Consider the following 13,926-nt stretch of genomic DNA (forward strand, 5'->3'; position numbering starts at 1 on the left):
GTTTTGCAAAGTGTAAATAAAAATGTCTTTTTATACAAAATGTCAGCCATCCATGTCAGCTGCTGATTTTTCTCTTACCTTCTCCATCTAAAGTTTGAAGTGCATTTGTAACACAGTGACACCGAAAAGCTACGATGTTATTTGATTTTCTCTACAATCACATGTCGATGATCATTGATGCACCTTTAACTGGTACCAGCTCAGTGTATGACTGCAAACTAAGACAATGTTAAAAAATTCTTCTTTGTTCACTCTTACAGATTCAAGTTAATGTTTCATCTTTGAAAACGTCCTATTTTATCTGGAAATAGTATATGATTTTTCGATTGCAGCTTACCCATTGGACTTTATTTGCAGGCGAGTAGCTAAAAACTAGATGCCAGCGAATTAAAATGTGGACATTCAGGGAACAGAAAATTGAATTAGAAGCAAAGAAGCAGCTTTTGTGCATGAAACAGGCCTCCCAAAGTTGGTGCTAATGGATGTCACAAGATTTGGAAGCAAACTAGCGATGACTCACAGACTCCTGATAAGTACAATGAAAACCTTAAGTACACATGAAATGCACTGACGCTGCAGAATATTAATTGCACTTCTGTAAAAATATCCACATGCCCAAGCCCACTTTTACACCAGAAACAGCGTTTATTTTTAACACACCGTGATAATGTGTTGTAAAGGGATTCCTGAAATAGTTTTTTTTTTTCTTTTTCATTTACTTGATTATTATCAACTACTGATCAGTTTCTCCCTGGTTAGTTTATTTTTAAATACCTTGAAATAGACAGAATTGTGACTTTGTGTAGCACAAATTACAACTTTTTAATTTTTTTTTTTTTACTGAGGTTATAATGTAACATTTATTTGTGTAGCCTAATGCACAGAGAAATCCCAAAGTGCTTTAAAAGTAAAAAATAAATAAATAAATAAAAGCATAAACATTAGCAAGTTTAAACAAGGCACTGTTAGGGAATATATAAAGTTATATTACTGTGCAAGTCACAAACATAGTTTTCTAACCCTTTTAAAGTAAATGGGTTAGAAACCCATACTTTTTTTTTTAACAGAGTTAAATTATGTACACTAACCCGTCTGAGTTATAAGTAGGATACAGCAAATCTGGTCGTTTTGCCTCTTTTCACTGTCCTAAATATAAGTTAACCTAATAAAGAAAATATAGTCTAACCATCATCAGTCACGAGCTGACGTTACCTTTCCTCTCCTATGGAAGGAGTGTCGGATCGGATGTTTTGACTTGTCAGGTTGACGGCTAAGTTTAGACCACCGGAAGTGATGCAGCTTGTGAAGGAGCTCTTCATTCACTCGCAACCCTGCGTGGTCAAGGATGAAATGTTAAATCACCGACTCGTCTGCAACGAGCTCAATCTTCACCGGGAATTCAAAACAGGGATCGTCATGCTCCATTCTGGCTGGTGTTGAAAAAGGGAAAATGCATCCCTGCTAAAAGCTCAGTTCCGCTGCTTACCGACATGTTCAGCATCTGCTTCGCCTCTAATTGGAAGCGTTGAACCAGGGATTATGTCAGCAGTGTTTAGTTCAGAGATAAAAAGAAAACCTTGCTGAATCAATGTGATCAAAGCTTAGAATAAAGATTGTACAGCTGTCAAACAGGATGGATAATCGACGTAAAAAGAAACTGACTTTCTTCACCATCGGACTCATTTTTCTCCTGAGTGGTGTGGAATATGGTAAGATACCACGCTGATGGACTGCATCATTGTAGGTCATTTATGACGTTAAAACATAGGAAAAGATTTGTGATGTTTCGATAACAGTGCTTAATCGTGTTTGGAAAAAAAGTTTTATATTTAGCCTATATCGTAAATATGAAAGATATATCTGTGGGTTTTCATCTTCAGCACGTGCCTGTTTGTCTTCTTGACCAGTGTCCAGTCACAATTTTAGATAAGTTGAAAGATCTGAGCCAGCACCAAAAACCCTTTTGATAATACATTTCAGATCTGAGATTTAAAAAAAAAAAAAAAAAAAAAGTCAAAATGCCCCTGAAAGTAAGTAAACAATAAATTTAAATATCCATGTTTTGATAGTTAGTTAACTTTTGGGAAGAGTGACCTCCTTTGTCGGGCGATTTCTGGATGATAAGCAATGCAAATGCCTTTTGTGGATCAGAAACTTGTGTATATATATATATATATATATATATATATATATATATATATTAATTCCTTTTTTAAATGTAAAAGTATTAGGCTACAGTGAAGTAAATTTATCTTTACCCTTAAGAGCCTGCAGTCTAGAAAAAAGGCCCTGCATCAGACATTTCATGTTGCTTTCTGGCTTACCCCGTGGACATAACCATTTAACTAAATAACCATCAAACCAACAACTAAAACATTTTTTTCTGTAATGATAGCATGATGCTGCATGAAGTGCATGACACAATGAAAGAGGATAATCTACTCAAAATAACCTTGAAACATGAGTTGAGTCAAAATACATTCTTCATGTTGCTGGTTATGGAGTTAATTTAGCAGAGTGAATGAGAACTCTTGAATTCTTCATGCCAATGTTCTAATTAATAATAACAAATTAAAATAAAAGGAAATGATAGAAATAAACATGTGGACTGTAATTATTTTTTTTCTCTACTGGCCAATAGAGTCAAACCATTCTGCTGTAGGAAAGATAAAATATTTTACCAGATTGTTTAACTTAATATTAGGTTGTTGTTGTAATATATTATCCAGGCCTGATGTACAGTCTGTATATTGGATTTAAGAAAATCAATAGCAAAGTAAATTTTTTACTATTTTTTTCTATCAAAAATGCCTCACAGCCTTTCTGCAAATCAATAAACACCAGCTCATCTTAAAATCTTGTCATTGATAACTGCATAATGGTGACTGTGTTAAGTTAGGGTTCATTTGAAGTTTTATCACTTTCACACAGTAATCTCTGTCTGGGTGATGAGACGATGGCACGATTTCCTGATGACAAAAGAATCTGAGTAATGATTTCTTCTGGAATTCTATGAGAGCACGCCTTATTGTGTGTCATCTGACCCCGTTATTGAGTTTGGATTGTATTCGTTTGTGGCAACCCATTGTCTGTGTGACAAAACAGATTGAAACACTGATGGGGAGGAAGATGGACCACTGTAGCAAAAAACTTCATTTGTTAAAGTGGCTTCCTGAGTACTACTTGATAAGATTTAATGTTGTAAGATAATTCAATCAACTGGTCACTTGTTTCCCCCCAACTCACCTTGTTAATGTTCACTCAATTCAGAACACGAGCGTAAATGTCTAAAATCTTAAATTCTGACCCGAGTTTGTCTTTTTTTATGTGAATGTGAATTCCCCTCTTCTTTGTCTTGTCAGCTGTTATATTGCCCACAATATGGAGGTACCTGCAGACTTTAGATGCAGCTCCGTACTTCCTGGGTTTGGCCTTGTCAGCATTCAGCCTGAGTGGCCTCCTGTCGGGACCTCTGTTCGGCCACTGGTCTGACAGAACACGAACCACAAAGAAGATCATTTTGCTCTCCAACCTTTTTGAAATAGTCGGTGAGTTTCACTTTTTCCAGCAGTTGTGACTATCATCATCAGTATGAAACAGTTTTTTGAGTTTCCCCTGTAACTACTTTTCTTTTTTTCACTGTCCAGGTAATTTAATGTACTTCATGGGCTACTCCAAGTGGCTCTTACTGTCAAGTAGACTGGTAGCAGGTAAGTCTAAGTGTTTCAAGTAAAAGAGTTATTTCCACTCATTTGGCATTTTGAATTGTGATATGATACATTTGTCTTATAGAAAAAAGAAAAAAAATTATTTATAAACATAAGAAATAAGAATAGACTACAGTGATGTTTAATCTGAAGAATACAGGTAAAGCTATAAACGAGAGATAAAAAGAGTCTCCAAGCCTCTCAAACCCCTTCGGACTCCAAATGCTCCTAGTATCTGAGGGCAGTGGTGTACCCATATTTTAGTCTAAAGTGTCCCTGACTTAAAAAAACCCAACAAAAACTGATAATTCCCTGCCACCGCAATTCTATTATTGCTCTTCATAGTTAGTGTCCAAAGTTAACATAATCATGTTAACTCTTGGCAGTAAATTCCCATTCACAAATGTGCCAAAAAGATTAAATATAGCCCAATTCCAATGAAGCTGAAATGTTATATAAAAATGTAAATAAAAACAGAATACTATACTATACTATTAAGATTCACTACTGAACTCATGGCTGTCAGCTGCATGTACCACACTTTCAGTTACTGGTCATTTCACAGACAGTATCAACTTCTTCTGGGACTGCAGGCATTTCTTTAAGGCTGATGCTGATTCTGCCTAAACAGGTCAGAAGTGAGACTGTTTGCCTCAAACCTGTTTTTTATGTTTTTTTTGTTTTTTTTTTAATGAACACTGTTCTCTTTGACAAGAAAGACCAAAACAACAGGATAACACTAAATCGCGCAGACATATTGAGATAACACCAACAAGTCATCCACTCTCGGTACATCGGTGAAAATACCACTGAAATGTTCATACAAGCTTACTTTCCATACCCCCACCCCCTCGCTTGGCCTTCAGTTGATGTGCTTCTGGATCATTTCAATTGTAAAATTAGAAACATTATTGATGTTGTGGCTTCTGTCAAGGTGAAAGTGATCACTGCTATAAAGGCAGCTCCATGGAAAAACGCCACGCTGAGCAGAGCTTAAAAACAAGAATGTCGGAAAGCTGAATTTAGGTGGCGGAAAACAAAGCTACAGGTTCACTATGTCATCTATATAGAGATGGAGGATTTATAATCCAGAGCTGAAAAATGCAAGACAATCTTACTTTTCTGACATCATTGCTAAAAACAGCACTAATGCTCAAGCTTTATTTGTTGGTGTTGACAGACTACATTAATCCACCTCTGTCCGTTTCCTCAGAACTTCTGTCCAACCAGACCTTAAGTTTGCTTCTTTTTTTAACCAACAAAATTCTGAAAATCACTCAGTCAGTTAGTGCTTCCAGGCCAAGAGCGGGACTCGTGTCCTTCCTGTGTCCGTTGAGAGGAGACTTAAACCACATGACAACCTTTCTCTCCAATCAGTCCAAATAATCTGGAGATCATTTGCCATCTGGAAAACACCGCTTGCTGTCTTGATGCCCTGCCAACTGGGTTTTTCAAGAATGTTTCACAACGGATGACCTCCAAATATTTTACAAATTGTAAATATACCTCTTCTTTCGGGTGTCTTCCCTCAGTCCTAAAAACAGCTGCCATCAAGCCACTACTGAAAAAGAAACTTAGACTTGTCCCTCATGAGCAGCTACAGACTGATATCAAACTTCCCCTTCCTTAGTAAGATTATAGAAAAAGCTGCCTTTCAATAGTTCCACAACTTACTGATACTAAATAACTGTTTTGATGTCTACCAGTCAGGTTTTTGGCCACATCACAGCACTGAGGCTGCTCTAGTTAAGGTCTTAAATGACATCCGCTTAAACGCAGATATCAGTAACTTTTCAGTCCTTGTACTACTGGATCTCAGTGCTGCATTTGACACTGTTAACCATAAAATCTTACTAGATCAGCAAATAAAACCGGGTAGCACTTAGCGGCACTGCAATTAAGTGATTTGAGTCTTATTTAAAGAACAGGGACTACTTTGTGTCTTTATGTAACTACGATTCTTAGCAAACTAAAATAACCTGTGACGTTCCTCAAGGTTCCATCTTGGGGCCACTGCTGTTCAACATCTACATGCTCCCACTTGCTCAAGTTGTTAAAAACAACATATGTTACCATAGTTATGCTGATGACATACACATCTACACAACCATCTGACCTGGAGACTATAGTCTGATCCAAACTCTGATCAAATGCATCGATCAAATTAAAGACCGGATGTGCCAGAACTTCCTTCAGTTAAACGAAGACAAAACTGAAATAATAGTCTTCGGGGCCAAAGAAGAAAGATTAAAAGCCCGCAATCAGCTTCAGATAGCTACATTAAAACTAAGGACAAAGCCGGTAATCTCGGTGTAGTGATGGACACAGACCCTTACTTTAGCAGTAATATTATGACAGTTGTGATGTCGACTTTTACTTAGGTCATCAGGAACAGATTTACTTTCTGTTCCCAGAGTAAAAACCAAACATGGAGAGGCAGCGTTAAGCTTTTATGCTCCTAACTTGGGGGGGGGGAAAACTCCCAGAACACTGCAATTCTGCTGAAGCTCTCAGAAGTTTTATATAAAGCTTAAAAACTTTTTTGACGCCTTTTATCACAGTAACTGTTGATTCCTCACGCTGTCATTTTTATTCAAAGTATTTTTTATTCCCTCTCTTTTATTAATCACTTTTGTTTTCTTTTAAACATTTCACTTGTTTGTTGAATTATCTTGCACATGAAGTGCGCTATATAAATAACCTGCCTTGCCTTGCCTATGCTTTACAAATCCTTTTAAACCTATATGCAACTGAATACACTACAAAGACAAAATATTTACATGTAGGGATTTCTCTAGATTCTCAATTTGTTTTTATTATGTTATGAACTGTGATGAAATCATTTCCAGCAGTACATTGAGAAACATTGTTCTTAATCTGTTGGACTATTAGCTCACAAAGTGATGAACCACACCTCATCGCTGCCTGAGAACAAGCGAGCCTTTCAGGAGGCACCTCTTACACCCAATCATTACTCTCACCTGTTTTTAATTAACCTGTTCACCAGAGGAATGTTTTAAATGAGTGTTTCTTGAGCATTCCTCAACTTTCCCAGTGTTTTACCTGTCTCTGCATGTTTGTAACATGTTGCAGGCACGGAATTCAAAATGAGTGAATATTTGCAACAAAAAAAAAAAAAAAGTTGATCAGTTTGAACATTAAAAATCTTATTATTGTAGTTTACTTAGTTGATTATCAGTTAAAAAGGATTTGCAAATAATTGCGTTCTCTTTTTATTTACATTTTACAGAGTGTCCTAACTTCAGTGGAATTGGGTTGGAATGTGTGTTGTGCACATGAAACCTGAACAGGTCTTGAGTTGCTCTTCATACTGTCTACTACTGTAGTGCATTATGGGTAATTTAAAACAACATGCTAGCATACTGTAATATAACAGCATGTACTTAACATAATATTTGGTTTCTATGAAAGTTTTGACCAAATTAAAACCATATGATCTGATTTCTGTGTTGGTGTAGACCTGCTAGAGCTCCAAACCTATAAATCTGCAAATGCACGTTCAGCTTCTAGCTAACTGATATGTTCTGAAATTCAGACAGCTAACAGTCTGAGCTTACAGGTTAAAAAAAAAATTATTAACTTATCCCACAAATTACGGTGTCGTAGGAATAAAATACCAAACATCTCTTGCGTGGTAATGACATTTTCTGCAGGCATTGGTGCAGGTGCTGGCTCCTCCATCTTTGGCTTTCTGACTAGAAGTACTGCTCCGGAGGACCGGGCCACTGTTTTTGCTGCAGTCATGGCATGCCGACAAGCTGGCCTTCTGATTGGTTTGTGCCTCCTTTCTTTCTGATCACTAACATTAAAATCGGTCACATGAATATTTTAGGTTTTGTAAGTCAAATAATGAGGTTTTTGGGGTTTTAAAATACTGTTTAATCAGCTCTTTATCCTAAATAGAACTGTATGACAAGATTTTACTTTTAAGAGATGAAAATACAAGTTTAACTCTGTGTTTGATACAGGTCCAGCATTTAACATCTTTCTGAGGCTGTGTGATTTCCACCTGGGCCATTTTGTTGTTAATAAATATACTGCACCAGGGGTAAGGATTCAAACTTGTCATTGTCAGCAGTATTGCAGCTTTTTTATACATTCTTTCCCCACAAATGCATGATTGTCACCTTTATCTCCTGTCCTTTTGCAGTTATTCATGTGTCTGCTGTGGATTCTCCTACAATTAGCAGTGGTCTTTATGTACTGGGATCTTCCAGCCCTTGAAAGGAGAAAGACAAATGATAGAGAAGAGAATGTGCATGTGTTTGGGAAAGATGAAGAAGAAGGTGAAGAAGAGGCAAAACCGCTTATGGGGTCCCAGGAGTTGGTGGGGTCCTATGGCTCAGTGGTGGTGCCACCGGCATCCAGCCCATGCAGGAACCATGCGTCATTCACATCCAACACCTCACTGAATCATACTTCTCCACCTCTGTCTCCTGAAACACCACAAAACCATGAGGGCTTCAAATTCTTAAAAAATTCCAGCTTATCCAGAGGTAAGCAGCGGTGTAGCTTTAACTTAATAAATACATTGGGCCTCATTCGCCAACAGTTCTTACAAACAAATTTGTTCTTAAATCCTACTTACAAACTTTTAACAAATTATGGCAGTTCATTAAAACAGAACAATAAAGTTCCAGTAATGTTTTTGTTAGAATTTTAAATAACCTTTGATGAATTACATTTTGTTATTTCAAAATAATTAGCAAGATTTTGAAGATTGCATCCTAATTTTATAACTCCCTCAGGGGAAATTTGAACTGTTTTTTTCATCCATTTCTTTCATTCATTCAAGAACACGTGGCATTAGAGACAGATTTCTGCTTTTCCTAACAGCATCGGTTCAACAGACTGCGCATGGATCCATGTGTTTAACCTCAACAGCACTCCATAAATGTCTTACCTTGGACACCCAGATCAACCTGCAGAATAAGATATTTAAAAATTAAAATGGATCACAACTGTGTCTTTTTAATATGATGTCAAGTTTCATGAAGAAATCCGGGCTTTGTCATGGCCGTCTGGTTATTAGGACCTATCAGCCTCATCTTCTGAGGATTCATCACCCCATAGGTCAATCACATCTTAACATGATGCCATAGCAGGTGGACATTTGCTTTACCGTCTGTAGAAGGTACAGTGGCCTGTGTAATGATCATTTTCCCCTTCAGCCACAACATCACAAGGATGTGCATCCTGATGCGCTCATAGAACCAAACTGCAGGCCATTTTCTGTCCTAGTTCAGGAGGAATAAAAAAATAATTTGAACATAAAGCCATTTTCACATTATTTGAAGCTCATCATGTGATTATTTGTAAGTAATTTAACACTTATAAAATGAGGAAAATCAAGCTTCAGTGCACATCTTTATTATTATATTTTGTTTTCATTAACCTATTTGTCGTTGTGCTTGTTGTTTCTCCTTGTCGGCCTCACCGACGGCTGTGTCTGTTTGCACACAGCCGTATGTTTTATGAACTTTTATGGGCATTTTTTGGGCATTTATCTATGCAAAGTAGAGCCAGTAGGTCTGTGCTACAACTCCGGAGAAATTTGGATTCATCAATCTAAGAAGAACGAAATGAACAATTTTGCGATCAACGAACATGTTTATGAATCTGATGGAGGGTTTTCGTAAAAGGACAAATTTGAGAAGATTTGTAAGAATATTATGCTGAATGAGGCCCATTGTTTTTATTCATATTCATATTTCTGCTCAGACTTTGTTGTTGATCTCTGACGTCTTCTTGTTCTTTTTTTGCCTCTCTCTTTGTGCCAGAGTACCTCAGGGAGGAGGTGGTTGTGCTGCTGGCGGCTCAGTTTATTACACTTTTTAATCAGACAGCGCTGGAGGTGACTATGGACTCAGTGACAGAAACACGCACTCACACGTACTTTATGAAACACTATCACAGCATAAGTCAAAATTACAGACACAACACGCAATCTGTTAAACCATAATCTTCTTAAGAAAATTGACTTTGTATTATTTGTAGAAAAGGCATTCTCTTCAAACCAGACATTCAAAAAACAAAAAAAGTATAAAGAAATGGTGTATATCTGTGTGTTGGGGTAGATTCTTTGTTACTGATGGTAAAACTGGGAGCTTGATTGGAAGGCAGATGGACTTAGTTGGTACTTGAAGATATTTCACCAGATGATTAACTTATTTACAGCAAAGGCTTCTTGTATGAGCAAAACACCTTCAAGAACCAAGAAATAAAGTCCTGTCCATTTCTATTCCAGCTCCAAGGAGTTTATTTTTGGGTGTAATTCATTGGTTGTTGTCTGTGATTGGAATCACATGAATAACCTAAGAACATTTTTGTACTTGAGTTTTTGACACTGAATTACCCAATACACTGGCTTATTTTCATTTATTATATCTGCAGACGATGGTGACCCCCCTGACCCAGAAATATTTTAACTTTGGTGAACTGGAGAACAGCGTGATGTACTGTCTTGGTGGTGTGGTGGTGATCGCTGGATTCCTCTTTGTGCGCTGGTTGAGCCGCCATGTTGCAGAGCGGGTGGTCCTTGCCATTGGGCTGACCATCTGCAACATCTCCTGTATTTGGTGCCTCATTTTCCTGACTAACCCACTAGGTCAGATGGACTTAAAGTCTTTATTATTTGACTGTACAAACAGAAACTTATTGTCCCTTTTGAGATGCAGTTTGTCAAATGAATGCATCAGTTATCTGAATATTTTTAAGCAGCAGGGATGTTTAAATCTAGATCAAGCAAATTGCCAAGTGCACTAAAGTCATCACGACAAAAAAAAAGTTTGTATATTTCATTTTTTCGTGTGTGTATTCTCACAGTATAATTTGAACTGTTAACATACTTTGTCTTTTTTATAGGTGGCTTTTCATGGCAGCTGACAGAGTTCATCATCGGAGTATTTCTGCAAGTTTTGGGTTTACCATTTGTAGCTGTGGCTCAAGTGTCGCTTTTTTCCAAAGTAACTGCAGAGAAAACTCAAGGTGAGAAACAGCACCCCCTAGTGGACATGTGTTTTCACTAGAGAGGCTTATTCGAAAGGATTTGTAGCAAAAACTAATATTTCATGCGTTACTCCCTGTAGGTTTCAGTCAGGGAGTGCGTCGCTCAGTGGGTGGTCTGGCAACCATTCTGGGTCCTCTGTGGGCTGGTGGTCTTACTGAGAATATGTACATAATGATGGGAGTGATGGTGGCACTGCTGGTACTGCTAACGGTAAGTATGGAAATAAAAAAATAATAATTGACAAGTTGTATCTGTCTTACTCATTCTGTCTATAACTGAGTGAAAGAGATGGGATGCCTGCTTTTAATACAGCCAGACGGTTGCTGTCGTGTGCAAATTAGCTCTTACTGTTAAGTTGCTACTCAAAAGAACTAAAAAATTATGTGAAATTAAAAATCTGTTTGTCATTCTAACTTTAGTTAAGTAGATGTTTCTTTTCCCATGTTTATTTTTTTTACATTTGTGCATTATTTATATTGATCAGAAGGTGGGTGTGATAAGGTCAACTTTAGTTTTTTTCACAAGTGCACAATGGAATTGAGCTTTACATTCAACTAAATCCATATTTTAATTGATGTCTAGTCCTAGTTTCTCCTAATACTTCTCAATAGTTTGTTACCATTTATTTAATCCCTTAATTACTATTTCATAGCCATCTGTTGTGTAATAGGCTTTTATAATTAACAAGAAGTGCTCAGAGAGCAGACCTCCTCCGAACAATAGCATCAGTCACCTGAGGAAAAACCCCAGCAGACCCCCCAGCTACCAGCCCAATGCCAACACACTTATGTAGCCAGTGGTGTGAGGTGGTTCCTCAAAAATGGGTTATATTTTCACTCCTGTTTTAGAAAACGGAAAAAGTAGCTCAGAAAAAACTGTTTCAGAAAAAGGGACATGTAAGACTACTCTATTTAGTTTACCCAAAAATCAGTATATTTGCTCATTTCTGCTTTTCTGTTTCAGGGAGGAAGAGTTTTAAAAAAAAAAGACTAAACCAATACTGGCCCACAGGCTATTAAGAGACAGGCTCATAGCCATCTATATATATTTGTATTATGTTCAGGCTAAAATTAATGCAGCTGATGGCAAGGTAACCTTAGCTGAGCTGCTGGTTGACGTACATATGTAGGGACGTTTGTAATTGTAAAAGCAGCTTCGCAGGGGGTTTGGAAGTGGGTATACTACATATACCTGCATATAACCTGGATTTCACCACTGCTTCAAGCTAATATCACAATCTATTTCCATCATCATGACAGAGACCACATCTTGTTTAAAATCTTTTGTATGATCAAATGCAATCACTTGGTCCTTATTTCATTTCTGACATTTCCTAAAATTTACTCCAGCACATAACTTGAGTTATATTGCTAACAGACAGACAGACAGACAGACAGACACTTAAGTTTAAAGGAAAAAGACCAGTGTTTTTTTTCACTTTTGTTTATTTCCATATATTTATACTCTTTCTATATATAATGTTTTTCAACATTAGTAATCTGTGTTGACTAAATAGTAAACAAACATACCGTGGAAAGGGACTTTAAGTAAGGTAGTGAGATGTGTACTGACTTCTGTAGCCTGCAGCTCTTCTCAAATTAGGTTACAAACAAGGATAACAAGATGGTTGTGATGCTTTTAATGAAGCGTGGCCAAACTACAGCATAACATCCTAATGTTTGTCACTGACAAGGAAGTAAACAAAACATGGATATTGTTTATTGTAAAGTATTTCTCTCAGAGCACCGCTGGCTGTGCAGAGGTCAGATCTTTTTTGGCGCTCACAGCATCACATAGTTCATGTTGAAAGATTCAAATCATATACTCAAAAACAGCTGTATTTTTCTTCAGCAGCTGAGTACAGTATGTTGTTGTGTCCTATATTTTATTTATTTATTTATTTTTTTTAATTCTCAAATAAGTAGCTCTGTATCTAAATGTACACTAGCAGTCTCTAGTTTGGACAAATTTATCCAGTGGATTTAATGAGTAACAGTGTCCAACCTTTGGCTGGTAGTGTGTTTTAGGTCAACATTCATACAGCTGATACTGGCATCAATAAACAAGTATGTTATGTTATGTATTATATATATGTGTATATATATATATATATATATATATATATATATATATATATATATATATATATATATATATATATATACACACACACTTCTATTAGGTGTTTTCTTTAACTCTCAGTCAGACTTCTGCACCTGTTGGTAGGTATTCTGGCCCAATGCTCATCAGCATAAAACTCTAAATTGTGTGGGATATGTAAAATATTTATTTATTTATTTATTATTAATAATTTGAATCACATTTCCAAAAGCAGTGTCCCTTTACACTAAATTATAATTTAGCAAATTTTAATTTATTATTAATTTGTCAGTTTCCAGTTATTTTAGTGACGATTGTAAATTTTGCCTGGTTTTGCCTCTGTATGCAAAAACAAAACTATTTGCAACTATAAACAGAAAATAGGAAAAAGTGTGTTGCCTTTCAGAGCACCTAATAATTGTTATTAACTCAAATGAATGATTTGCACCTTTTGTTTAGATGATGCTGGCCTTCTCATACAGCCGGCTAGTGGAACCTGCAGGAGGCCAAATGGTCAATTCGGACAACTGTGATTAAATCTGCATGTCCTTGACACAGGAAACTGTTAAGGTTAGTAGCTTTTGTGTGGCTTTTTTCTGGTCATGTGTACAGTATAGTGCAAAGCAAAGGTTGCTCAAAAGTTCTCTTACAGAGAATTATTGTATAGAAATTGATCTTATTTCCCACAGACATGAAACCAAAGTAAAACAAAGAAACAAAAAAAATCCACCCCAAAAAAACAAAACAAAAACTTGTTATTTCAAACAATTTAGATGTATTTAATTTGTTTTGTACAATTTTAGGTGTTTTATCTGTGTCAGTTTTTTTGTCTTTGTCATTTTAGTTTTTTTTCCTATGTTTGCCATTTGTTTATTATTTTCTACACAAATTTGCCTGCAGTTTTTAAAAAAAAAAAAATACTTTTATGCCATCAAACTAGGACTGCTGATAAAATGTATGCGTGTAGACTGAAGTATTATGTCTAGTATATGTATTTATAAAAAAAACCAAAAACAAAACAAAATAAAAAAAAACAATAAAAACCCAACACCCTAACCCTTACTCACTTGGCTGTTAATGGTCTCAGAA

The 13,926-nt window shown here is 36.4% G+C and overlaps 1 protein-coding gene across 1 annotated transcript; it reads left to right on the forward strand.

The window, feature by feature from the left end:
* Window positions 1-1,633: 1,633 nt before the first annotated feature.
* On the forward strand, window positions 1,634-13,374 carry mfsd8l1 (major facilitator superfamily domain containing 8-like 1; the record flags this gene model as incomplete). Its single annotated transcript, XM_079245604.1, has 11 exons — window positions 1,634-1,709; window positions 3,363-3,548; window positions 3,648-3,710; window positions 7,382-7,501; window positions 7,697-7,776; window positions 7,879-8,224; window positions 9,509-9,582; window positions 10,122-10,335; window positions 10,593-10,715; window positions 10,817-10,947; window positions 13,297-13,374. The coding sequence occupies 11 exons, from the start codon at window positions 1,634-1,636 to the stop codon at window positions 13,372-13,374; spliced, it is 1,491 nt and encodes a 496-aa protein (XP_079101730.1).
* Window positions 13,375-13,926: the final 552 nt, after the last annotated feature.

The sequence above is a fragment of the Telmatherina bonti genome, assembly GCF_933228915.1.
Source record: "Telmatherina bonti genome assembly, chromosome: 8".
NCBI classification, from domain to species: domain Eukaryota; kingdom Metazoa; phylum Chordata; class Actinopteri; order Atheriniformes; family Telmatherinidae; genus Telmatherina; species Telmatherina bonti.